At 42.8% G+C, this 27,644-nt stretch overlaps 2 protein-coding genes across 3 annotated transcripts in view; both read left to right on the plus strand.

Annotated features, from left to right (window-relative positions):
- Positions 1–27,644, plus strand: part of LOC126335559 (UDP-glucosyltransferase 2-like) — a 470,415-nt gene that overhangs the window by 239,523 nt on the left and 203,248 nt on the right. The window lies entirely within an intron of this gene.
- LOC126335560 (UDP-glucosyltransferase 2-like) overlaps positions 1–27,644 on the plus strand; it is a 121,911-nt gene that overhangs the window by 25,557 nt on the left and 68,710 nt on the right. For both annotated transcript variants that reach the window (XM_049998980.1, XM_049998979.1), the window contains exons 2-4: positions 8,817–8,995; positions 13,568–13,746; positions 25,465–25,924. In XM_049998980.1, the coding sequence (XP_049854937.1) occupies positions 8,817–8,995; positions 13,568–13,746; positions 25,465–25,924 (818 nt within the window). The remainder of the gene's footprint in view (positions 1–8,816; positions 8,996–13,567; positions 13,747–25,464; positions 25,925–27,644) is intronic.

Here is a 27,644-nt window from a genome sequence, read left to right on the forward strand (position 1 = left end):
CCTGGTAGAATTTTGCACAGACCACAACTTAATCATAGGTAACACATGATTCAAGAATCGTAAAAGAAGGCTGTATACATGGAAGAAGAATGGAGATACTGACAGGTTTCAGATAGATTATATAATGGTAAGACAGAGATTTAGGAACCAGGTTTTAAATTGTAAGATATTTCCAGGGGCAGATGTGGACTCTGACCACAATCTATTGGTTATGACCTGTAGATTAAAACTGAAGAAACTGCAAAAAGATGGAAATGTAAGGAGATGGGACCTGGATAAACTGAAAGAACAAGAGGTTGTACAGAGTTTCAGGGAGAGCATAACGGAACAATTGACAGGAATGGGGGAAATAAATACAGTAGAAGAAGAATGGGTAGCTCTGAGGGATGAAGTAGTGAAGGCAGCAGAGGATCAAGTAGGTAAAAAGACGAGAGCTAGTAGAAATCCTAGGGGTAACAGAAGAAATATTGAATTTAATTGATGAAAGGAGAAAATATAAAAATGCAGTAAATGAAGCAGGCAAAAAGGAATACAGACGTCTCAAAAATGACATCGACAGGAAGTGCAGAATGGTTAAGGAGGGATGGCTACAGGACAAATGTAAGGACGTAGAAGCTTATCTCACTAGGGGTAAGATGGATACTGCCTACAGGAAAAAATCTCTTTGGGGATAAGAGAACCACTTGTATGAACATCAAGAGCTCAGATGGAAACCCAGTTCTAAGCAAAGAAGGGAAAGCAGAAAGGCGGAAGGAGTATATAGAGGGGCTATACAAGGGCGATGTACTTCAGGACAACATTATGGAAATGGAAGAGGATGTAGATGAAGATGAAATGGGAGATAAGATACTGCGTGAAGAGTTTGACAGAGCACTGAAGATCTGAGTCGAAACAAGGCCCTAGGAGTAGACAACATTCCATTGGAACTACTGACGGCCTTGGGAGAGCCAGTCATGACAAAACTCTACCATCTGGTGAGCAAGATGTATGAGACAGGCGAAATACCCTCAGACTGCAATAAGAATATAAAAATTCCAATCCCAAAGAAAGCAGGTGTTGACAGATGTGAAAATTACCGAACTATCAGTTTAAAAAGTCAAAGCTGCAAAATACTAACTCTAATTTTTTACAGACGAATGGAAAAACGAGTAGAATCCAACCTCGGCGAAGATCAGTTTGGATTCTTTAGAAATGTTGGAACACGTGAGGCGATACTGACCCTACGACTTATCTTAGAAGCTAGATTATGGTAGGGGAAACCTACGTTTCTAGCATTTGTAGACTTAGAGAAAGCTTTTGACAATGTTGACTGGAATACTCTCTTTCAAATTCTGAAGGTGGCAGGGGTAAAATACAGGGAGCGGAAGGCTATTTACATTTTGTACAGAAACCAGATGGCAGTTACAAGAGTCGAGGGACATGAAAGGGAAGCAGTGGTTGGGAAGGGAGTGAGAGAGGGTTGTAGCCTCTCCCCGATGTCTTTCCATCTGTATATTGAGCAAGCAGTGAAGGAAAGAAAAGAAAAGTTCGGAGTAGGTATTGAAATCCATAGAGAAGAAATAAAATCTTTGAGGTTCGCCGATGACATTGTAATTCTGTCTGAGACAGCAAAGGACTTGGAAGAGCAGTTGAACGGAATGGATAGTGTCTTGAAAGGAGGATGATGAACATCAACAAAAGTAAAACGAGGATAATGGAATGTAGTCGATTTAAGTCGGTTGATGTTGAGGGTAATAGATTAGGAAATGAGACACTTAAAGTAGTAAAGGAGTTTTGCTATTTGGGGAGCAAAATAACTGATGATGGTTGAAGTATAGAGGATATAAAATGTGAACTGGCAATGACAAGAAAAGCGTTTCTGAAGAAGAGAAATTTGTTAACATCGAGTATAGATTTAAATGTTAGGAAGTCGTTCATGAAATTATTTGAATGGAGTGTAGCCATGTATGGAAGTGAAACATGGACGATAAATAGCTTAGACAAGAAGAGAATAGCTTTCGAAATGTGGTGCTACAGAAGAATGCTGAAGATTAGATGGGTAGATCACATAACTAATGAGGAAGTATTGAATAGGATTGGGGAGAAATGAAGTTTGTGGTTGGTTGGTTGGTTTGGGGAAGGAGACCAGACAGCGTGGTCATCGGTCTCATCGGATTAGGGAAGGACGGGGAAGGAAGACGGCCGTGCCCTTTTAAAGGAACCATCGTGAAGTTTGTGGAACAACTTGACCAGAAGAAGGGATCGGTAGGTAGGACATGTTCTGAGGCATCAAGGGATCACCAGTTTAGTATTGGAGGGCAGCGTGGAGGGTAAAAATCGTAGAGGGAGACCAAGAGATGACTACACTATGCAGATTCAGAAGGATGTAGGTTGCAGTGGGTATTGGGAGATGAAGAGGCTTGCACAGAATAGAGTAGCATGGAGAGCTGCATCAAACCAGTCTCAGGACTGAAGACAGCAGTGGAAGTTCGAAAAAAAATCGAAATAAATTTTTTTTTACATGTGAAGTTTCATCTTTTTTTCACTTACTAATGACTGCATTTGGTGCTCTATGTACACTTTTCTTCATAAGTAAGAGAGATTCTTCGATGAACTTTGCACAGCATAGAAACCATACGTAAAGGTGTATGAAACTCTAGGATTTTCAAAATCTATTTAAAACTGTGAAAAAAATTGAGGTTATTAACTATAAAATTTGTGTTTTTTTAAACATTAAGTTTAAAATATAACAGCTCATTTGTTTTTTTTTCATAAATTAAATAAATTCTAGATTTTCATACAGCTGCAAGATGGTATGCATGAAAAGTTTCTACATTTACTATTTGATTATTTGCTGATTATTAATGTTAATAAATTTTTGTCGAAATATTGTATGCTTATCAGTCGCCGCACCACCTCCTTGTCACTTCGGTGGCAGCTACGCACGGTTGTAAATGGGGGCGAACAATCATTAATATATCAGACCGTCATTATAAGAGTCTGACTTGAGCTTGGTTAGGTTAGTGTCCGTCTTCGTCGAGTTGTGGTGCTGTGTGGCACAACATATTTTGGTGTTGATTATATTTTATGGTTTTAAATTCTGTGAGGAAGAATCAGCCTTAGTCCTTGCACTGTTAGTTGCGGAGTTCTTGTGCATCTGTTCTTCGTTGGTTTCTCCCAGCCTCTCGTGCGAGTGGTACTTCTGGACAAGATCGGTCTACTTGTCGGACTGTCACGTTGCAGTTCTTTGGCCACCCACCTTCAGGCTTAATGTGGCTAGACAACTGTGCCAGCTCGTCTCTGGGTATCGAGACCACGAAGACATGCCACGAATGCACTGTGGGGCTTGTTGTGGAAGTGCAGCAGCGCTGGGTGGTACGGCTGCTCAGTGTGGAGTCGATCTACGAAAGGCGCTGAGAAGCCATGGTGAAAGGGAAAGCCTCGTGCGGCACTCGGTTTGCGTACGGGAGTTGTGGCTTCGACGGTGAGTGAGGAGGGCAGACCTGGGTCGTGCGGACTGTTAGTTTGTCTGCCACGTCTCAGTGTCGCGCGTGCAGTACGACGCGCTTATGGATGTTGCAGCGTACCCGGCATTGAATACAACATATCTGCCTGTCATTTCTTCGCTGCCATGTACCAAAAACAATGACCGAATCGATGCTGTAGACTCACGTGCAACGAATGTAGCACGTCGAGTTGCCGATTGCTGTGAGTTGAATACGGCGCTGTAGTACGTACTACACCTGTCACTCCCGCGTTGTTGTGGAAGTTAAAGGGGCGGCATCAGACTGGCACGATGCTCAGCTGCGACTGTAAGAGGTCAAGCGTAGTGTGAGCAATGCTGTTTTGTTGCCCATTGTGGATCGTGCAATCTTGTGATTTTTTTCTGATGCGTTTGATGTCATGTTTGTCCAGTTCATTCAGTTGCGTCAGTGTTGCCTGAACAAGCGTTGTTGTTAAACTGTGTACTTCAAATGGGTCAGATGGCTATGAGCACTATGCGACTTATCTTCTGAGGTCATCAGTCCCCTAGGACGTAGAACTGTAGTCTGTCTGTAAACTCAAGAGCGAGCAGCGCTTTTGGTGGGGGAAGTGGCCTTTCCCGGAAGAACCCTGCCACTGGCCTACAGGGCCACCCAAAATCAGTTGCCACTTGCCCGTTACCTATCTAGCGTTGTAGTTCGGCGTGACTTCAGTATCCGGAAGTGATGGATAATCGCCCTGCATTGCAAAAAAATGTGCAGAATACGAAGGAGATACTTGCGCAGAACGAGCGTTCGAACGTCTCTAACGTTATTGCAACTTGTGTTAAGCAGGCTACACAAAAAGAACTGTTGGCTAGTATTACCAGTCCCAATCAAAGGGCTGCAGTTTATGCAGACGTCAGCCTCACCAAAACAGGACGCATAAGGAAGGAACGTGAAAACAAGGCGCATGGTTTACTGGAATCGGCGCGAAAAAAGCTAATAATTTAGGGAGGAAACGCATCGTTATAGACAGTTTCACAAAATCGATCATTCGAGAAACGATGGAGAACTTTTACATAAACCAAATAATAATGCCCACATTACGGAAATTACTCACTGGCGTGAAACAAAAAATACATTTTCGTTGCAGAAAGATGTTTTACACAAGACATTGCGTGAAATAGGATTTACCTGGAAATACTTTCCAGACATGTTTACGAAGACAATGACAAAAAAAGCAATGCGAATCGAACTAATACCACACAAGTAATTAAAAATTTCTGGTTACTTTTTAAACACTCTTCGTGTTACAAGAATTGTTAAGTTTTAATGCAGCCCTTCAAAGAGAACTTCTACCTTTTAGTAGAAACACAAAGTAAGAACAAGCCTTAAGTTCTACACACTGGACTTCCGTTCTTATGTTAATATTATTTACTCTCTAATGTTTTGTTTCGAAGAAGCTATTGTCTTTTGTTTTCCTTATACTCTTAACGCATTTGTCTGTAAATGAATGCAGCCGAGACGTATCTGTAGGCGGCTCCGCCACAGATTTAAAGCGCGCGCCGCGGCAGGGCCGGAAACAGCCTGTAGTAGCGCCCTGTGACGTAGCAGGGTAGGCAGAGTGGGGACTCGCGCGATCGCTCTTCAGTTTACCGACAGGCTATACTTAAACCTGGCTAACCTAAGGACATCACACACTTCCATACCCAAGGCAGGATTCGAACCTGCGACCGTAGCGGTCGCGCGGTTCCAGACTGAAGCACCTACAACCGTCGGCCACACCGGCCGGCCTGTGTACTTCAGTGAGTGGGGCTTTCAAGCAACTGCGTAATTTATTTTCCAATGTGAAACGTCTTTTCCTGTTTGCCATTGTTGGTTGGAGTTACTGTCTAGCTTGCGTTTTCGTTTGTCCACCGGTGTCTGAATTACGTATTTTACGTGTTGCAATGGACTGTTGTGTTTTATTGAGAGGTTAAACTGTCAAACGTCTCGCTGTTTCTTTAACGTTAAATATTTATTGTTCTGATAACGCTGAGGCTGTCAATCAGATGGTTCCATATGAGTAACGCTACCCATCTTAGGTTAACGTTCGATTCTGCAAGGTCTAGTGTAGCAGTTGCCAAGATTGTGTGAAGACTTTGATGTGTGTTAAGCCAACTGATATACATCTCATGTATGTTCTATTCTGCAGAGTGTCGTGTTGGATATTTATTGTATAGCATATCTTGTCTGGTCACCACTCGATCCTGTAAGGTTTAACGCACCAGTTGCACTGCACTTAAGTTAATCTAACCGACGTACCTGACTTATCTATATTTTAATTAAGTAATGTTTTCATGTGAACTTTACTTAACGAATTTGGTAATTTATTGAAAATGCTAGTAATGATTCAGAAGAAGGAAGTATAACCGGCTGCCTAGTTGCAGTAATTGTAGATTTGCATGTTTGTCATGACAGTATTTGGTTTCATATCGACCCTTTGCGTACAGTATCGTGATCTTTGCTGAATCAATGTGCTTAAATAGCATGGGCATCTGAATTTCGTTGTACTTACTGTATAATGCGCATGGAACTTCACACACACACACACACTTTGCTATCACTTCCATGGTCAAAAATTCATAGTTCAAATGGCTCTGAGCACTATGGGACTTAACATCTATGGTCATCAGTCCCCTAGAACTTAGAACTACTTAAACGTAACGAACCTAAGGACATCACACAACACCCAGTCCCTGACCCCGCCGGGACTCGCACCCGGGAACCCGGGCGTAGGAAGCGAGAACGCTACCGCACGACCACGAGCTGCGGACGTCAAATATTCATTTTGTTCTACTTAAACTTCATTAATTATATTTCATCTTGACACTGTACTGTTAACTTTTCTTGCCTTACGACCAATTGTGATAAAGAGTACTTTGAGATCAAACTGTGAAGTTTTTCTTATAGTTATGTATAATGTCTAGATTTGGTCTTTTATTAATGGCTGATGAAATCACATTTGGCTATCAGAACCACTACCACCATTAACTCCCCACTCCCACGCGCCCTGCCATGTCACCGTGGCTGGGCAAATGTCCTAGGGTACGGCCAGCCACGCATGGTATGCCAAACTTTACGCGTGCAACGTATGTGGGCCACGTTCGAGAAAAGCCCCGACCTGTCAGTTGGCTTTGCTAGCTCCTTCTAGGAAGCACCCAAAACATCGCGATGTTTCACTTAGCATTTTCCATTCAGCACAACTCTCTGAGCAAGGTAGAGTTGTAGTGTCAGCGCACTTTACGTTTCGCTACTTGTTCGTGGCTGAAGTACGTGCACAGCTCCAGTGTGGCTTTTTGCATAAAAAGTGGCAGTCTAGCAATGTATCGTCACAATCCCTTAAACTGAATGGGAACGACAGAAGAAGAAGGATGAGAATTCTCAATTCGCATAAGTTATGAGTACTGTTTGTGGCTATGAAACGACTTTACAGTACCATACAAAAGAAATTTAAATATTAAGATGACAATGAAACAGCAAAAAATTGCAACTATTGACAGATCGGTTTCTTTTCTGTGTTCATCAAAAAGCACGTTACGCTAAATTTTCAGGTATGGAGCATTTGAAGGAATTAGTGGTACAAAGAGTAAAATTTTTTAAGTCACACACATGATTCCATTGTCAGCTGCAACAGTTGGCAGTGGAAATGAGTGAAAAGTATGGAGATCTCATACATTACTGCAAATTACGTTGGTTAAATCAAGGAACACACCTCGAACCATTTTTAGGTTCAAAACTCGCTATTGTTAAATTTATGAAGGAAAAGGGAGTGCAGGAACGAAAATTGGAACGCACTCGAGATTTCGCATTTTAAGCGGACTTGACCGTACACTGCCCACAGTGACACATTGCAAGCTAACTTCTTTCTGATTTAATGGGGATGCATTAAAAAAAAATAATCGCGTTGTAGAAGGGACACATTCTGAGAAACACAGTCCAGTTCCGTAAGGTCACTGACGTTAAAGAAAGCGTGACGTCTGAAGAATTCAATGCGGCCTTGCAAGAATTGCAAGGATAGTTTTGTAAAGGTTTTGAGGACAGTGTCAGTCTCACATCTGTTTCCAATACCGTTTCGCGCTTCAATTGAAAGCGCCTCTGTGCATGTGCCGATGTAGCTCATTGACCTGCATGCTAATTCCAGTTTTAATGAGGAATAGTTTTACGTTACAACTGTCCAGGACCTGCACATCGATTTCCTCACGTATATCTTTCTCCATAACGAGGTTACAAAAGTGTCACAAAATTTTCATCGATACATTAGTGTAACAGAAATATTTTCGACCATGAAACTAAAGAAGTCAACATCACGCGGCAACCTTATGTAAATAATATGTACCAACTAAAATTATATTCCGTCCTCTGCTTGCCAAAAATGACTAATTAATACTGAAAACATGTTTTGTTGGTAATCTGCGGTATTGAGAAATATGGAATATAAAACGATGTCGTATATAGCGCAACTGCACTGCCAGTTAGATAAGACGCATTTGTTATCTTCCCCTCTTCCCCCGCCAAGCGCTGAGACAGAGAGGCGTGGAGGTGATGGAAATGTCAAGTGAGGCCGAGCGTCTTGTCACTCGGGCCACAGCATGGGCCGCCAGCGGAAATCTCGGCAACCCTTGTTCTGGAGTATCTTATCGTTGTGACAAATATGAGTCGTTATCTCCCGAGCTGTGTGGAGCGATAACACATGACTAGGAATCTCAGAAACATTATGCACTGCGAATAATCACGGTATACGTTGTAAAAGGGTCGGTTTGGAACTTTTTTGCGTCAAGAAGCTTTTAATGTAGTTACAAATTTCAGTATATTTATTATAAATTCGCAAATTTACAATCATCCACCAATTTTTCTGTTACACACGCGCATAAACGCACGCGCGTACGGACGCACGCACGCAAACACACACACACACACACACACACACACACACACACACACAGGGCTATGTTATGTATGACATACATCAAAGTGGACTGAAAAATATAGTTACAAAATGTTAAATAGTGAGCTGCTCACCGTACGAAAGTGTATATAGTAGGTTATGCACGTCAGAGTGTTTCACGTATTGTGGCATAGTTATGGAAATAGGAACAGGGGGTCCCATACTGACCAGATATTGTTGTAGACGATTTGTAGTATCTTACCTGTTTCGTTAGCAAAATAAACGAGATTTTTGTCCCTTTCATTATTTTAGTCGCTTGCCACCAAGCTATTGTGAGATAATGCAGTTTTACTTGAGTAGCATTAAGAAATTTCATACCTTGCTTGCTATGCAAATTTCAGCTGCACTATATATGTAGCTATTAAGGTAGTTGCGATTTCTTTCAGATTCCTTGGTTCTCTCGTTTCTCCTGCTGCTGGTATTGGTGCACAGCTCCTTCGCCTCCAAGATACTGGTGGTCGCTCCATCACCTGCCATAAGTCACCAGAAGCCGTTTCATGCACTAACTAAGGCTTTACTTCAACGAGGTCACGAGATCACTTTTTTCACTCCAAATCCTCTCAAGGTAAGGCTTCACGGAAATTCCTTTTAAGAAAGTTGCAGTGTAAGCTACTGTAATGATATCCTGATGGGTATCTCGTTCGCCCTGCGAATTCTTTTGTGTAACATATTATGTACGATGAAACGGGGATGCAAACAAGATAAAGGTAGTCAAATATAAATCATCTTATATCAGGATGGATAAAATATTAGCTTCCCACGTCTCTCTGATAATGACGTCGCTAGAGACGGAGCACAGGTTTGGAATGCAATATGACGGGGATGGAAGTCAGCCGTCTCTTTTTTCAAATGAGTCATCCCTGCATTTGCCTGAAGCGATTTAGCAAAGTTATCAATGTGAATGGCCGGAAGGGATTCGAATCACTTCGCCTCCATGCTTGCATTTAGGCCACATCACGCTCCAATATCCATTATATTGCCATATTGCAAGTCTGGTCTTAAATTAGTAGCAAATAATCTCAAGTTAAATCTCTTAGTGTGTATTATCCTTCAGTGGATTTTCATAAGGCAGAGTTTTCATTGCTCTTGTCGCCATGACGTTGCAAGAATTGTTATGGCGCATTGTCACAGCTACTGATATTATCTCACTAGACTTCCCTGATAAGAATAGTACCACACCTGGAAGCATTACACGTGGAGCGAACGATGAGAAGCCTTAACTTCGATGCAAAATTATCGAAGCAATTTACATCGACTGTAGATCTGGAAAACCGCAGGCTTCGCAGACAGTAATTAATATAGTAGCAAACGTAGATTTTCTTCAGTGCGTAGTGATCTCTCTCACAATTTTGTCTTCATTGTAGGTTATCCGACTATGTTTAACAGCAGATAACTCGAAAAATTAAAATTAGTTATAGTTTTATCTCTGTGATGTAAAATGTAGTCCACATTATTATCTTTTCTTTCTTTAACATTCAGCTCAACACACAAACAGCATTCCTTGTCTTCAAACATTTATCAATGAAACCAAATCTGTAATGCAAGTTATTGTTTAGAATTAAAAACCAGCAACTTCACGAGTTTCATACACTGTGATGTTCGGTAGGCATGGCAGGTTGGCGAGGGGTAGTGGTTGAACTACCGTGCGCCAAGTCACTTTCTCGCTTCACGTTGAAACCGATAAAATTATGAAAATGGGTTTTCGTATGACGTATGTGTGTACACGTATATGCTCTACATCTGCTAGTAAACCACTGGACCGATTTAATCAGACTAGTTACGTATAACATTTATTTTCTGGAAAAAATCGCTGCGGGGGTACGAACCACCCACCCATCAAAGCGGTTGGGTGAGGATGAAAAAGAAGTGTAGCCCACGATGCGTGAATAGCTTTGCTTACTTATCCATCGTTTGCGAAAGAGAGCACTGAGAGCCCTGAAACAAAAATTGCACGTTTACGAAACTTTTTCTCTGTGACGAAATGATTAAACGAAAGAGGTTTGTCGCTTACTACGTTTCCGCTGCTCATATTGTAAAACTGCCGCATGAATCGCTATGTTTTGATGTAGTACTTCTATACTACTTACCGTAGTAGTGATAGTGACACATTTCTCAGACAGTATTCACCTATACCACCAAATTTGCCAGAAAAATTGCATCTTGTGTTTCAGTAGCCCTAATCGATATACGAGCAAAGACCTCAATCTGAACGGCTTGATGGGATTTGAATCACATGACTTGCTTCCATTGAGGCCGCATCACGCTGCAGTACCCGTTATAAAGCCGTAGGAGGAGTTGAACAAACGAGGGGGGGGGGGGGAGGAGGGAGGAGAAAAAGCACAGAAAAAGGGGAGGGAATGAGAGAGAGAAGCAGGATGAGATGGTAGTAAGTGAGGGGATGACAGGGGGAGGGGGAGGAGGGCGGAGAACAGAGAGAGGAGGCGGTGGCGGTGGACAGAGAGGAAGAGAAGGAAGAGATGGACGGCCTGGGGTTCAGCTCCCCTCTCTCCTGCCCCGTTGTCAGTTTTCGTGATCTGGAGCTGCTGCTTCTCAGTGAAGTGGTGCGTCAGTTGACCTCACGGGTGCCAGTCGCCCCTCAAGGAAAAAGCCACACTGCGCACTCAACTACCGTTGTGGATACTTTAAAACTGTAGTGTATTAAGATACACAATGCGATCAGAATTATCCGAACAGTCCAAAAACCATACGTTTCTAATATTAGGTGCATTGTGCTGCCAACTACTGCCAGTTTTTAGCAATCAGAACACAGCATGTTATTCTCAATGGAGACACGTCTGCAGACGTTAAAGTAACCACTGGAGTGCCACAGGGGAGTGTTATGGGACCATTGCTTTTCACAATACATATAAATGACCTAGTAGCTTGTGTCGGAAGTTCCATGCGGCTTTTCGCGGATGATGCTGTAGTATACAGAGAAGTTGCAGCATTAGAAAATTGCAATGCAGGAAGATCTGCAGCGGATAGGCACTTGGTGCATGGAGTGGCAACTGACCCTTAACTTAGACAAATGTAATGTATTGCGATTACATAGAGAGAAGGATCCTTTATTGTATGATTATATGATAGCGGAACAAATACTGGTAGCAGTTGCTTCTGTAAAATATCTGGGAGTATGCGTGCGGCACGATTTGAAGTGGAATGATCATATAAAATTAATTGTTTGTAAGGCGGGTACCAGGTTGAGATTCGTTGGGAGAGTCCTTAAAAAATGTAGTCCATCAACAAAGGAGGTGGCTTACAAAACACTCGTTCGACTTATACTTGAATATTGCTCATCAGTGTGGGATCCCTACCAGATCGGGTTGACGGAGGAGATAGATAAGATCCAAAGCAGAGCGGCTCTTTTCGTCACAGGGTTATTTGGTAACCGTGATAGCGTTACGGAGATGTTTAGCAAACTCAAGTGGCAGACTCTGCAAGAGAGGCGCTCTGCATCGCGGTGTAGCTTGCTCGCCAGGTTTCGAGAGGGTGCCTTTCTGGATGAGGTATCGAATGTATTGATTCCCCCTAATTGTACCTTCCGAGGAGATCACGAATGTAAAATTAGAGAGATTCGAGTGCGCATTGAGGCTTTCAGACACTCGTTCTTCCCGCGAACCATACGCGACTGGAACAGAAAAGGGAGGTAATGACAGTGGCACGTAAAGTGCCCTCCGCCACACACCGTTGGGTGGCTGGCGGAGTATAAATGTAGATGTAGATGTCATACGTCTGTAATTGAGATTTGCACACTCCTAAACATCCATAGGTCCACTGTTTCCGATGTGGAAGTGGTAACGTGAAGGACACGTACGGCACAAAAGTGTATAGCCCGACCACCTAATCTGTTGACTGACAGAGACAACTGACTGTTGAAGAGGGTCGTAATGCGTAACAGGCAGATATCTGTCCAGACCATCACACAGGTTCAAAAATGGTTCAAATGGCTCTGAGAACTATGGGACTTAACTACTGTGGTCATCAGTCCCCTAGAACTTAGAACTACTTAAACCTAACTAACCTAAGAACATCAAACACATCCATGCCCGAGGCAGGATGCGAACCTGCGACCGCAGCAGTCGCGCGGTTCCGGACTGAGCGCCTAGAACCGCTAGACTACCGCGGCCGGCCCATCACACAGGATTTCCAATTTGCATCAGGACACACTGCAAGTACTATGACAGCTAGGTGAGAAAACTTGGATTTCATGGTCAAGAGGCTGCTCATAAGCCACACATCACGCCGGTAAATTACAAACGACGCCTATCGTGGTGTAAGGATCGTAAACACTGGACGACTGAACAGTGGAAAAACGTTGTATGGAGTGACAGTTCACGGTATGCAATGTGATGATCCGATGGCAGGGTGTGGGTATGGTGAATGCCCGGTGAACGTCATCTGCCAGTGTGTGTAGTGCCAACAGTAAAATTCGAAGGCGGCGGTGTTATGCTGTGTCCGTATTTTTCATGAAGGGGGCTTGCACCCATTGTTGTTTTACGTGTTACTATCACAGCACAGACCAACGTTGGTGTTTTAAGCATCTTCTTGCTTCCCACTGTTGATGAGCAATTTTGAGATGGCGATTGCATCTTTCAACGTTATAGAGCGCCTGTTCATGATGCAAGGCCTGTGGCGGAGTGGTACCCATGTAATGGACTGGCCTGCACAGAGTCCTGACCAGAATGCTTTGGGATGTTTTGGAACGGCGTTTTCGTGCCAGGCCTTACTGATCGTCATCGATACCTCCTCAGTGCAGAATTCCGTGAAGAATGAGCTGCCATTCCCCAAGAAACATTCCAGCACCTGATTGGACGTATGCCTGCGAGAGTGGAAGCTGTCATCAACAGTAAGAGGGAGCCAACACCAAATGGAATTCCATCATTACCGATATAGGGCGCCACGAACTTGTAAGTCATTTTCAGCCAGGTGTTCGGATACTTTTGATCACACAGTGTACAATGTGAGTTAACATCATAACATTCTAAATTACAGTACCTAAAAGACACTGGCAATTATCAGTGGGTAAGAGGTAGGATTCTACCAGAGTAGTTGAATAAAAAAATATTAAAGTTCTGCGTTCTAGATTAAACACTGTACAAAAATAGAAACTGAAGTCATAGCCTTATTTTCTTTGCAGCTTGCTCACCAGAATCTAACGGAAATTGACCTGGCTCCAGCTTACGAAGTTTCCAAGGAGGTTAATTTTGTAGACTGGGCTTACATGTCACCTGTGGAAACACTGAACCTGATTTTGGACCTATGTTATGACGTAGTTCGAGTGCAACTGAGTCAGCCAGCGGTACAGGATTTTATCAGGCAAGTCTTTTCCAAACATTTTGGTCTTAAACATCTTTTTCTTGATAGAATCACTTTCAAGATCTCGTGCAAAAACTGAGTACTATTATTTTCTCTATAAGAACGATCTCCGCTCTCTGTGATACTGAAACGAGAAGACCTGTTTGCTTACTTTCACTCTATTATATGTAATAACGTTATATTTTGTAGCAACTCATGGAGCGCACCAAGAATATTTCTAGCCCAGGAAAGGGCAGTCGAGTTCATCTGTGGCGGCAGTTGTGAGACTTCGTGCAGGTTGTTGAAGGGTCTCCAGTTTCCAACTCTGCTAACCCTGTACGCATATTCCATAATTCGGGTTGTCGCTGACTCACTCAGAAACAACTCCGAACCACTAGGCTGGAAAACGATATGCACTAGTATAGTCTTTGATTAAGCACTGTACAGAACGATATGTTCTATATAGCAGGTTTCATTTTCAATAGGTTTCCAGCAGTTTGAAGATAAAAATTGCTATACATTCCTTGTATTCTGTACATTACTCGGACAAAGTAACATAGAGCTTTTTCCGTAACATGTTTTTTATTCTTATATTCCTTCTCAGTTTTTCGCGTTTTGTCAGTTACTTAATGCCTTTATACAAAAATTTTCTAACAAGCATTCTATAGACTTCTGTGTTAGCTGAAGAGCCAACACCGTGTTACGAGTGGAGGCCGAAATGCACGCGTTTTAGCTCACGCAGGCTAGCGTGAGGAGGGAAGAACTATACGGACGTGAGGTCACGAACATGACAAGGAATGAGAATTCAGAAAGCGGACGTAATTAGTTTAATACTTAACTTTAATCCATTAATGATGAACTTCGCTCTTGACGGTACGTTATTCACAATATTATCTGTTCAGAATGCATTCTTGAAGTAATTACAGTAACTGTATATGATGCCTTGCTAGGTCGTAGCAAATGACGTCGCTGAAGGCTATGCTAAACTGTCGTCTCTGCAAATGAGATCGTATGTAGACACTGAACCAACGCTAGCAAAGTCGGCTGTACAACTGGGGCGAGTGGTAGGGAGTCTCTCTAGACCTGCCGTGTGGCGGCGCTCGGTCTGCAATCACTGATAGTCGCGACACGCGGGTCCGACGTATACTACCGGACCACGGCCGATTTAAAGGCTACCACCTAGCAAGTGTGGTGACTGGCGGTGACACCAAATAGACTGTATACAAACTCCTTCCATGACCAAGTAGTTTACCATCAAGTGGTCCCTCAGAAACCGTTAAATAAATAAATAAAACCGAAACCAAATTAAGGATGAAAATTATGGGAAGACATAGATAATTCGCAATCGTATTTTCAGAATTCACAAGATGACCACCTTCGGTCCATACGACAATACGGCCGCTGGTCGTCACATAGTGATGCGCTGTCCTGCTCCTTCTTGAGACGAAAAGGACTGAAAATGTGGACGGTGGACCTTGTTGTCTTCTCTGGGGTTAATATTTCGTCGCTTTTCCCTTAAGTACGCTCTAAAATTAAAAACAAAGAATAAAGTTTCCCCTGATGATATTAATCAACAATGCAAATGTTAACTATGCTGTACCTAGGTACAAATTACGATAAATAACGAGTTCCTGTATAATAGTTTTTTCCTAATTATGTTTAACGTATTCAAAATATTCACAGTAATTCGAAGACTGGTGAAGTCAAACAGTGGTTAGATAGTGAGTCGAGACCGCAGTAAAGCGGTTAGGGAACACTCGCTATATAAAATTAAGTAACTGAAAGCAGCTCGTGAAATGCGTGCTGTGCTCACAGGTGAAAGTTAGCCAAAATGAAGATAAATCGCGTACCATCTAATACAATGCTACAACCTAGGCGTCGATTAGTAGCAGAAAAAGTCCACGTCTTTCAGAGGCCAACCTGAGTCAAAGTCCAACCTCAGTCTGCAGAATCAGACTCCCAATCCTACTTCAGCTCTAACTAGTGCCGAACTATTCTTAGTCCACAGGGAATTTGCATGAAATACTGCTGTCCAACCACTGACGACCCAAAAAACTTCTGTGTTCCTACACGTGGCAGAATCACATAGATGTGACTTCAACCAAATGATTCTAGACCTTTTCCTCGAGCAAGACGACCGCCCTTTTATAGTCTGGATTCACCCATTCCCGAAAAATGCTACACCACGTCACTTACGAGTTTCGTAGTTTCACCTGCTTAACTTACATCTTTTGATACGTAAGTAACACCCTCAGTGCACCATTACATGAGAACCAAAATTATGGTTTATATCGATATTTTAAATTTAAATCTACATGTAATAGTTCGTCCAGTATTTAAGATTAAATAACTGCAAAGCTCCCTTGTAGAGCTCGTGACCATTCAATACTCTCCAAGCCGTCAAAAATTGCAATTACAGATATGGCACAACTTTATCACCAGATCTACACTTTTCTCTCCAGTGCACTATTCAAAATTAAGATACCTGTAACAGGCCACGAATTTTGGCCAAACAACGCAATTTTACAGGCAGTTAATAAAGCATCTAATAAAAATTACAAATCTTAATAACTACAGGTAAAATGTAGTGTGTATCGATCTCCGCCAATACATACCGTCCTGCTGGATGGGTGCTTGTGTAGTGTCAGATTTTATGTCAATTTTGAAATAAAAATCTAGTTAGAATGCTGGTCAAGGATTAATTAACTGCGTTACAAAACATCTGAATGTACGCTCTCCAGTCGCATTAACATGACCACCTGTCAAAAGCCTGAGTAACAACCTTTTTCAGTGCGGACTGCTGAGAAGCATACTGGAAGAGTTAGAATGAGGTTCTGTGGCGTAAGGGATGTGGAGATACACCAATGTCATTGCCATTGTCAGCTGCGCTGGATTTCACGGTGGAGGATCCGTGGTGTGAACGGCTCTGTCCGTGTGAACGGCTCTGTGGCCCCACGAATTATTGATAGGAAAATTTGGTGGTCAGGCTACTAAGGCAAACTCATCCTACTGCTCGTCGAACGCTGCAAATAGTTGGAAACTGCCCTGCTGGTAGGTGCCATCGTACTCAGGAAAAACGAACTGCTTGTGAAGAAGGAATTATGTTGACATATTGTGCCTTCCAGAATGACGAGATTACTCAGGGAATGTCACGAAACCATTCCCCAGAACTAACTGCTCCCTCCTCTGTCCTGGACCCCTCCGACGATTGTTGCAGGGTCCGATGAGGCATGAAATGTGATTCATCTGAAAAGACCACCCGTCTCAATGCTGTGTTTCCAACTGCGGGACTGGTTTCGCCAATGAGGAGCAGTTAGCAGGGGTGTACAAACCTCGAGCCTGCTGCGAAGGCCCTTACGCAGCAATGTTCGCTGAACAGTAGTTGAGGAGCCACTGTTGGTAGCTTCTTTGTTCATCTGGGCAGTAATTTCGTCAACAGTTATTAAACAATAGCTAATTTACAGCTACAAGAAATTTATTTCACGGTGCTGTATCTTTTGATTTATTCTGATTAAGTTAATATCCGTGCGCCAGCAGGATTACGGTGCTCCCCTCTTCAAGGTGACGTTTCACTCTTTACTGATCCAATTACAATCTACGCTGTATGAGCGCAAACCGAACACTATGTGAAAAGCTATAGTGTGCTAAGTGGGGTAACTGACGTCACGTCTGTCCGCCTGAAGTTTTGACAGGAACAGGTGACCTGTCTGCCGATCAGCGGTCATCCGCTGAACTGGGGACGCCACACCTCAGTGCAGGGAGCTGTCTCTAGGCTGTAGCCGAAATGCCCCCTGTCAGGTCCGCCCCCAGGCGCGTCCATGGCTGGCCTTTTCGTCACTGAGCACAGAACATTGAAATCTAGCTGCCAACACACACCAACATTTCCACGTAAATAACAGTGCATCATTTATCAATACATAAAATTACCTTTTTTGTGACTTCGTTACTAACATAAGCGGAGCTACACTATGAATTAAAACAGCTTATCGAAGACATCCACAAGTAATCACCACGATATAACAAATAAACATAGAAGTGTGTCATTCTGTTTATTGGCAAGGTCAGTTTGTGGGGTGCGTATTTCGCATTATAATTTAAACACGCATAAATTTGTTTCGAATAAATTGCCGTTGGAACAATTGGAGGAAAATGAGTGGAGTGTTGTGCGACAAGAAGATGAGCATTGGGTTGAAAGGGAAAGTGTACAAGTCGGTGGTAAGGCCTGCTATGATATACGGGGCAGAGACGAGGCCAATCACAGCAGCCCAGGAGAGGAAGATAGAAGTGGCGGAAATGAGGATGGTGAGGTGGATGTGTGGGGTAACAAGGAAGGGCAGGATTAGAAATGAATTTGTTAGAGGAACTGTGAAAGTGGGATCCATGGGGAAAAAGATACAAGAGAGCAGACTAAGGTGGTACGGACACTTACAGAGAAAAGGGGAAGAGTATATCGGAAACAGAGTTGAAGATATAAAGATTGAAGGAGCGAGAAGGAGAGGAAGACCGAAGATGAGGTGGCAGGATAAGATATCTGGGGGCCTAAGGGAGGAAGGATGGAAGAAGGAAGAGGCAATGGATAGAGAACTATGGAGGAGAAGGATCCAGAAGAGCAGCGCCGACCCTACGTGACGTGGGACAAGGCGACGATAAAAGAAAGAAAGAAAGAAAGAAAGTATCTGGAAACTACACAGAACAACATAAACTGATAAAACCAAAGAAACTGGTACACTTGCCTCATTCCGTTTAGGGCCGCCGCGAGAACGCAGACGTGGGATGGGTTCGACTAAAGTCTGAAGTGGTGTTGGAGGGCACTGACACCACTACTTCTACAGCTCTCTCCATAAAACCACGAGAGTACGACGGGGTGGAAGTCTCTTCTGAACAGCTCGTTGCAAGGCTTCCCACATATGCTCAATAATGTTCATGTCTGGGGAGTTTGATGGCCAGCGGAAGTTTTTAAACTGGGAAGAGAGTTTCTGCAGCCACTATGTACCAATTCTGGAGGTATGCGGTGTCGTATACAACAGAAAACCAATTAAATGCTTATTATACTCACACAATATAATAAAAACTACAACATTCTGTCCAACTTCAATACACCATGAATTAATCCATAGGATTAATTACAATAAAATTACGCATACGTACATCTACATGACTACTCTGCAATTCACATTTAAGTATTTGGCAGAGGGTTCATCGAACCACAATCATACTATCTCTTTACCATTCCACTCCCGAACAGCGCGTGGGAAAAACGAACACCTAAACCTTTCTGTTCGAGCTCTGATTTCTCTTATTTTACTTTGATGATCATTTCTGCCTATGTAGGTTGGGCTCAACAAAATATTTTCGCATTCGGAAGAGAAAGTTGGTGACTGAAATTTCGTAAAAAGGTCTCGCCGCGACGAAAAACGTCTTTGCTTTAATGACTTCCATCGCAATTCGCGTATCATATCTGCCACACTCTCTCCCCTATTACGTGATAATACAAAACGAGCTGACCTTTTTTGCACCCTTTCGATGTCCTCCGTCAATCCCACCAGGTAAGGATCCCACACCGCGCAGCAATATTCTAACAGAGGACGAACGAGTGTAGTATAAGCTGTCTCTTTAGTGGACTTGTTGCATCTTCTAAGTGTCCTGCCAATGAAACGCAACCTTTGGCTCGCCTTCCCCACAATGTTATCTATGTGGCCTTTCTAACTAAAGTTATTCGTAATTTTAACACCCAGGTACTTAGTTGAATTGACAGCCTTGAAAATTGTACTATTTATCGAGTAATCGAATTCCAACGGATTTCTTTTGGAACTCATGTGGATCACATCACACCTTTCGTTATTTAGCGTCAACTGCCACCTGCCACACCATACAGCAATCTTTTCTAAACCGCTTTGCAACTGATACTGGTCTTCGGATGGCCTTACTAGACGGTAAATTACAGCATCATCTGCGAACAACCTAAGAGAAGTGCTCAGATTGTCACCCAGGTCATTTATATAGATCAGGAACAGCACAGGTCCCAGGTCGCTTCCCTGGGGAACACCTGATATCACTTCAGTTTTACTCGATGATTTGCCGTCTATTACTACGAACTGCGACCTTCCTGACAGGAAATCACGAATCCAGTCGCACAACTGAGACGATACCCCATAGGTCCGCAACTTGATTAGAAGTCGCTTGTGAGGAACGGTGTCAAAAGCTTTCCGGAAATCTAGAAATACGGAATCAACTTGAGATCCCCTGTCGATAGCGGCCATTACTTCGAGCGAATTAAGAGCTAGCTGCGTTGCACAAGAGGGCCTCCAGTCGGGTAGACCGTTCGCCTGGTGCAAGTCTTTCGATTTGACGCCACTTCGGTGACTTGCGGGTCGATGGGGATGAAATGATGATGATTAGGACAACACAACACCCAGTCCCTGAGTGGAGAAAATCTCCGACCCAGCCGGGAATCGAACCCGGGCCCTTTGGATTGACAATCTGTCGCGCTGACCACTCAGCTACCGGGGCGGACAAACCATGCTGATTACGTATCAATAGATCGTTCCCTTCGAGGTGATTCATAATGTTTGAATACAGTATATGCTCCAAAACCCTACTGCAAACCGACGTCAAAGATATACAAAAATAAACTCCCCAACATCTACATATGAACAAACTGTCTACCAAATTTCACCAGCAAGTAAACATTTGAAACGAACGTTGTTCCGTCTTGCGCCAGCGTTCAATTCAATGAATCTGTTTTGGTAACTCATGTTACCAGCATATTCTGTCAGAAAGCGTGCGCCCAACAAAATCTTTGTACATGGTGTAGCTTTGCAAACAATCTGCGCACACGTTGTTCCGGGGTAACGACAAGTGCCGGTATGAAGGTCAAGAACGACACAGCAGAGACGGCTGTTAGACGACGTCAGCCAGCAGCACGCTGACTGTGGCGCCACCACGACAGGAGCGGCCTCTACACGAAGAGAATAAAAAAGACGCGCTGCCTAGCTGCGAGCGCACTAGAAGAGGTGCAGTGATATTGAAGACAGCAGTGGCTCATGAACTTGTGTAATTGGCTTGCATAGATATTGTGCCTCTCAAAGGACATTGTTAATTTGCTTGTCGCCAACTGCTTGCGACCTATTATGCAGAAACGGAAGTTAAGTATTGTCAATTCAATTAGTATAATAAACTCCATTAAATGATTTGCTTGTACGAGGGTTAGAACTTTAATAGTGCCAACTATTTATGTACAGCTCGTACAAAATAGGTACGTGTTTCAAAGTTTTACTCACTTTCAAAGTAGTCACCAGCATTGTGTACAACCCGTGGCCAGCGATGTGGAAGTGTTAGGATACTGTTACAGGGGAACCTCCCCATCGCACCCCCTTCAGATTTAGTTATAAGTTGGCACAATGGATATAGGCCTTGAAAAACTGAACACAGATCAATAGACAAAACAGGAAGATGTTGTGTGGAACTATGAAAAAAAAATAAGCAAAATGTGCAAACTGAGTTAGCCATGTGCAAGATAGCGAACATGAAGGTCGCTCTCAGCTCGGGAGCGCGGTGGTCCCGTGGTCAGCGTGAGCAGTTACGGAGCGAGAGGTCCTTCGTTCAAGTTTTCCCCCGAGTGAAAAGTTTAATTTTTAATTTTCAGGCACTCACCCATAATCAACTTTGCTCTCCAAAATTTAAGGACATATCCAGATTTACTTGGACATATGCAGGATTTGACGGACTACACACGGAAAAATTTGAAAACGTTAAAAACATATGTTTGGCAGAGCACAGGGAAAACTGTGCTACTGTGAAACTGTTGCATTCCTTTGTTGCAGTTTATGTGACAAACTCTTATGTTTGCATCAGTTTTTTGGGAGTGATCACATCCATAGGAATACCTAAATCGGGCAAGGTAGAAGAATCTTATTACCCATTCGCCAAGTGTACAAGTGTGGGTCGACAAAATATTCCTGTCATGTGACGCACATGCCGTCACCAGTGTCGTTTAGAATATATCAGACGTGGTTTCCTGTGGAGGAATCGGTTGACCTATGACTTTGCGATCAAATGTTTTGGTTCCCATTGGAGAGACACGTCCTTTCGTCTACTAATCGCACGGTTTTGCGGTGCGGTCGCAAAACACAGACACTAAACTTCTTACAGTGAACAAAGACGTCAATGAACGAACGGACAGATCATAACTTTGCGAAAATAAAGGAAGTGAACTTCTCGCTCGAGAGAAGACTTGAACCAAGGACCTGTCGCTCCGCAGCTGCTCATGCTAACCACTGGACCACGGCGCTCCTTAGCTAACATTCTCTTTGATGTAGCCTATCTTACGCATGGACTACTCAGTTTGTATTTGCTTATTTTTTTCATAGTTCCACACAACTTCTTCCTGTTTCTCAATTAATCTGTGTTCAGTTTTTCAAGGCCTATCCACTGTGCCAACTTATAACTACATCTGAGGGGGGTGCGATGGGGAGGTTCCTTTGTTAGCAGTGTCAGTTGTGTTGACAGTTCGAGCGGCGCGGTCTGTTGCCCGACGAATTTGTAGCAGCTCTGAAGCGAATGCCGTGAAGTGTTTCCTTCACTTTAGAAATCGAGTTGAACTCACGAGGGCTTAAGTCAGGTGAGTGTAGCAGGTGGTATAGCACTTAGCAACCCCCATCAGTCACACAAATCAGTATCAGCTTGCACTGTACGTGCTTCAGCATTGTCCTGTAAAATGATGGTCAGGTCCTGCAAAGATGAAAAAATGGAACTCACAGACGTTGGAAAAAAAACCTTGGTACAAAGAAGGTAACTGCGAAGAAGCCATAGGTAACAGATGAAATACTTCAATTGAACGATGAAAGAAGGAAGTAAAAAATGTTCAGGAAAAATTTGGACTTCAGAAATGCAAGTCACTTAAAAATGAAATAAATAGAGAGTGTAGGGAAGCTAAGACATAAAGGCAGCATGAAAAACGTGAAGAAATCGAGAAAGAAATACTGAATCAGCATATAGGAAAGTTTAAACAAACTTCGGTGAAATCAAAAGCAAGTGTGGTACCATTAAGAGTGCAACGGGAATTCCACTGTTAACTGCCGAGGAGAGAGCGGATAGGATGAGATTTGTCTGTTGTGATAGGAGACATAGGAATTTATTTACAAGAGATAGGAGATGCGATATTAGGATCGGAATTCATACGAGCTTGGCTAGACTTAAGATCAAATAAGACAGAAGGGACGGATTATATTCCACCGAAATTGCTAAAATCATTGAGGGAAGTAATTAAAAAAACTATTCACACTGGCGTGTAGAATGCATCTGACTTTCGGGAAAATATCACCCACACAGTTTCGAAGACTAGATTTGACAACTGCGAAAATTACTGCACAATAAGCTTAACAGCTCATGCCTTCGAGTGACGACAGGAATAATATCCACAAGAAAGAAAAAAGAAATTGGGAATGTGTTGGATGATGATCAGTATGGCTTTAGGAAAGCTAAAGGCAGTGCTGACATAGCGGTCGATAATGGAAGCAAGACTAAAGAAGAAGCATATCCGTTCATATGATTTGTCGAGTTGGGAAACGCGTTCGACAGTTTAAAATGGTGCAAGGTGAAGAGGAAAATATAGCTAAGTTATAGGAAGAGACGAGAGGTATACGTGTACAAAAACAAGAGGGAATTATAAGAGTGGAAAACCAAGGAGGAAGTGATCGGATTGAAAAGGATATAAGACACGGATGTAGTCCTTCATCTACACTACTGAAACTATAGATCTAAGAAGCAATGATCGAAATAAAAAAAGATTCGAGACTGGAATTAAAATTCAGAGTAAAATGATATCTATGTCATGATCCGCAAATGTCATTGGTATGCTCAGTGAAAGTGAAGAAGAACTGCAGAATCTGCTGAATGGAATGGGTAGCCTAATGAGAACAGAATATGGATTGAGAGTTAATCGGAGAGAGACGACAATACCGAAAACTAACAGACATGTAAACAGCCGGAAACTTAACATCAGGATAGATGGTCACGAAGTAGATGAAGTTAAGGAATTCTACTACCTAGGGAGCAAGTTAACCAGTGACGGACATCAAAAGCAGACTAGCACTTGCAAAAAGGGCATTCCCAGCCAAGAGAGGTATACTGGTATCTAACATAGACCACAATTTGAGGAAGACATTTCTGAGAATGTGTGTGTGGAGCACAACATTGTTTGGTAGTGAAAGATGGACTGTGGGAAAACCGGAAAAGGGGTGAATCGAAGCATTTGAGATGTGGTGCGACAGGCGAATATTGAAATTAGGTGGACTGGAAAGGTAAGGAATTATGAGATACTGAGCAGAATCGGAGAGGAAAGGAAAATGTGCAAAACACTGACGAGAAGCATGCAGAGGATGGTCAACAGCGAATAACTTTCATGGTACTAGAGAGAGAATGGTACTACAGGTAGCTGCAGGGGCGAAAACCTGTTGAGGAAGTCAGGGACTGGAATGCGTCCAGAAAATAATTGAGAACGTAGGTTGCAAGTGCTACTTTGAGATGAAGACGTTGGCACAGCAGAGAAATTCGTGGCGGGCTACATCAAACCAGTCAGACAACTGATCACGTTAGATATTCTGACAGGGTAGCGTACTGACAGTGGCTTGCGAAGCAAAGTGCAATGCAACGTACTTCTTCAGGGTGGTGTCTAGATGCCTTTCGTGAAGACACGCAAAGTCAGGGTTGACGGCAGTTGGTGATGTATGCGGTACCTTATAGTGTATACGTTAGGTGAAGAGCCACTAAAATATGATACATATGTTTGTTTCAGACCTCAGTGACGTAATCACTTTCCTCAGAAAGAAATGTATTAAGGTTTTGTAACATTTTAATTTACTACACGTCGAAAGTACTTTAATGAAAAGACCATGGCCCACAGAGGTATTCCGAATCTCTTGTGGTGGCATTTGTCAGGATACCTGACACAGAAGCTTGTTGTTGTTGTTGTGGTTTCAGTCCTGAGACTGATTTGACGCAGCCCTCCATGCTACTCTATCCTGTGCAAGCTTCTTCATCTCCCAGTACTTACTGCAACCTACATCCTTCTGAATCTGTTTAATGTATTCATCTCTTGGTCTCCCTCTACGATTTTTACCCTCCACGCTGCCCTCCTATACTAAATTTGTAATCCGTTGATGCCTCAGAACATGTCCTACCAACCGATCCCTTCTTCTTTTCAAGTTGTGCCACAAACTCCTCTTCTCCACAATTCTATTCAATACCTCCTCATTAGTTATGTGATCTACCCATCTAATCTTCAGCATTCTTCTGTAGCACCACATTTCGAAAGCTTCTATTCTCTTCTTGACCAAACTTTTTATCGTCTATGTTTCACTTCCATACATGGCTACACTCCATACAAATACTTTTAGAAACGACTTCCTGACACTTAAATCTATACTTCTCTTCTCACAGAAGTTTAACTCTGAGAAACAGCACACATAGCATATTTATAACCAAAATGTTTTTAGGCTAAGGCTCATTTGATCAATTGACTGCATATCTCGGATCCATTTATTCTCATACTGAACGTAAGACACTTATACTATTTTCTTCTGAAATATTTTGATAATTTTGCTCACTTGGGAAGCGTAATTAGAAAATTGTTACAAAAAATATGTAGCTTTTTTAATATAACATTTTAAGTATGAAAATTTAGTTGGGTTTGACTGTTGTGTACCTGAAAATGAATTTTTCTGCTTAATATCTTTGCAGGAGAAAACCCACTTTCGACCTGATGATCATCGAGCGACTGCAGTACCAAGCCTACTACGGGCTGGCCCACTTGGTCGGATCGCCTCCTCTGGTTGGTCTTGTGACGATGACCGAATTAGCTACCGTATACCATATTTATGGCAGTCCCATGAACCCTGCCTATCTGCCCGATCTCTGGGTGGGATTATCTGATCATATGACCTTCTGGCAACGTCTGTACAACACGTACTTCTATCTAAGGCTCTATTACAAGTGGTTCTATGAAGTAATCCCAAAACAGGAGATGGTAATGCGAGAATTCTTCGGAACAGAACCACCACCAGTTTACGAGACGGAGTACAACTTCAGCCTTCTCATCACCAATAACGACTTCTCCTTGGAGTACGCACGGCCACTGACGCCAAACATAATTGAAATCAATGGTATCCACGTACCGACGAAAGTCGAGCCGTTATCCGAGGTGAGTTACGATGATTGTTTGTAAGCTGGATAAGTCAAACACACAGAGCTACAAATATTATACACTGCAAGTGCAATGTTTGTTTTGAATCTTAAAACTGCCTTCTGAACGGAGTTTAGAAGCTGGACTCCTGCCTTCCATCTTCAATGTCCCAATCTGACCACCTCTGCCGCAACCTTCACCCTACTTCTCTACACCACTGCTCACGAAAGCTGTGAGTCACGGTTCATGTTCCGGTCCGACACTAATTTTTAATACACCAGAACGTTTCTTACACTGATAGTGTGTTAGTTGTAAAACGTGTCTAGTCTTTCAGTCATCGAACAAGTTTCTTGAGAATTCCACTGAAATGATAAGCGAAGTAAATAACGTAATCAGACAAATTTGTCACCCACTTGAAACAAAAAGCTGCATTCGACAAGACTAACGCTGATGTCATACTGTTTCATCCGAATTATCTGGCTGGAAATAACAAAACAGGTGGTCCTCCGGTGTTCGATAAACCGGGTGATCAAAAAGTCAGTATAAATTTGAAAACTGAATAAGTCATGGAATAATGTAGATAGAGAGGTACAAATTGACACTCATGCTTGGAATGATATGGAGTTTTATTAGAACCAAAAAAATACAAACGTTCAAAAAATGTCGAACAGATGGCGCTTCATCTGATCAGAATAGCAATAATTGGCATAACAAAGTAAGACCAAGCAAAGATGATGTTCTTTACAGGAAATGCTCAATATGTCCACCATCATTCCTCAACTATAGTTATAGTCGAGGAATAATGTTATGAACAGCACTGTAAAGCATGTCCGGAGTTATGGTGTCGGATGTTGTCTTTCAGTATCCCTAGAGATGTCGGTCAATCACGATACACTTGCGACTTCAGGTAACCAATAGTCACACCGACTGAGGTCTGGGGACATGGGAGGCGAAGTATGACGGAAGTGGCGGCTGAGCACACGATCATCACCAAACGACGCGCGCAAGAGATCTTTCACGCGTCTAGCAATATGGGGTGGAGCGCCAGCCTGCACAAACATCGTACGTTCCAGCAGGTGTTTATCAGCCAGGCTGGGGATGATGCGATTCTGTAACATATCGGCGTACCTCTCACCCATCACGGTAGCAGTTTTGCTGTCCAGCACCATATTTCAGACATTCTGTGAACTTTGTTTTTCGGTTCTAATAAAACCCTATGTCGTTCCAAGCATGTGTGTCCATTTTTACCTCTCTATCTACATTATTCCGTGGTTTATTAAGTTTTCAAATGTATACTGACTTTTTGATCACCCTGTACCTTCCTCACAGTGATGTACTGTGTTAAACCACAAACTTCCCTATAGTTCTTCATTCAGTGATACCGTGCAACATCGTTGACGGTGATCCATTCGTCGCTGACGTAGTTAAACCCATCATTTTAGAAGAGCAGGCTATTTGAGACAATGAGTTTTAGAATCTCCCTTCCTCTCAATACACGCTCGTCCATAACTACATAGTCATGTTGATACTCTGCAATGAAGACCGTCACCCACTCGGCACAAAATCAACCATCACACTTCGTAACAGGTTGGAGGAATGTATCGAACACTACCCCCAAAAGAAATTTCCCCAGAATTACATTGCAGGTTTCCAGAAATTTCCACATCTCACTGACTAAGACGGACTTTTTCTTTGGAAGGTTTTCCCATATTCAGTCTAACGCTAGCCTTTTCTTTGG

The sequence above is a fragment of the Schistocerca gregaria genome, chromosome 2 (genome assembly GCF_023897955.1).
Source record: "Schistocerca gregaria isolate iqSchGreg1 chromosome 2, iqSchGreg1.2, whole genome shotgun sequence".
NCBI classification, from domain to species: Eukaryota; Metazoa; Arthropoda; class Insecta; order Orthoptera; family Acrididae; genus Schistocerca; species Schistocerca gregaria.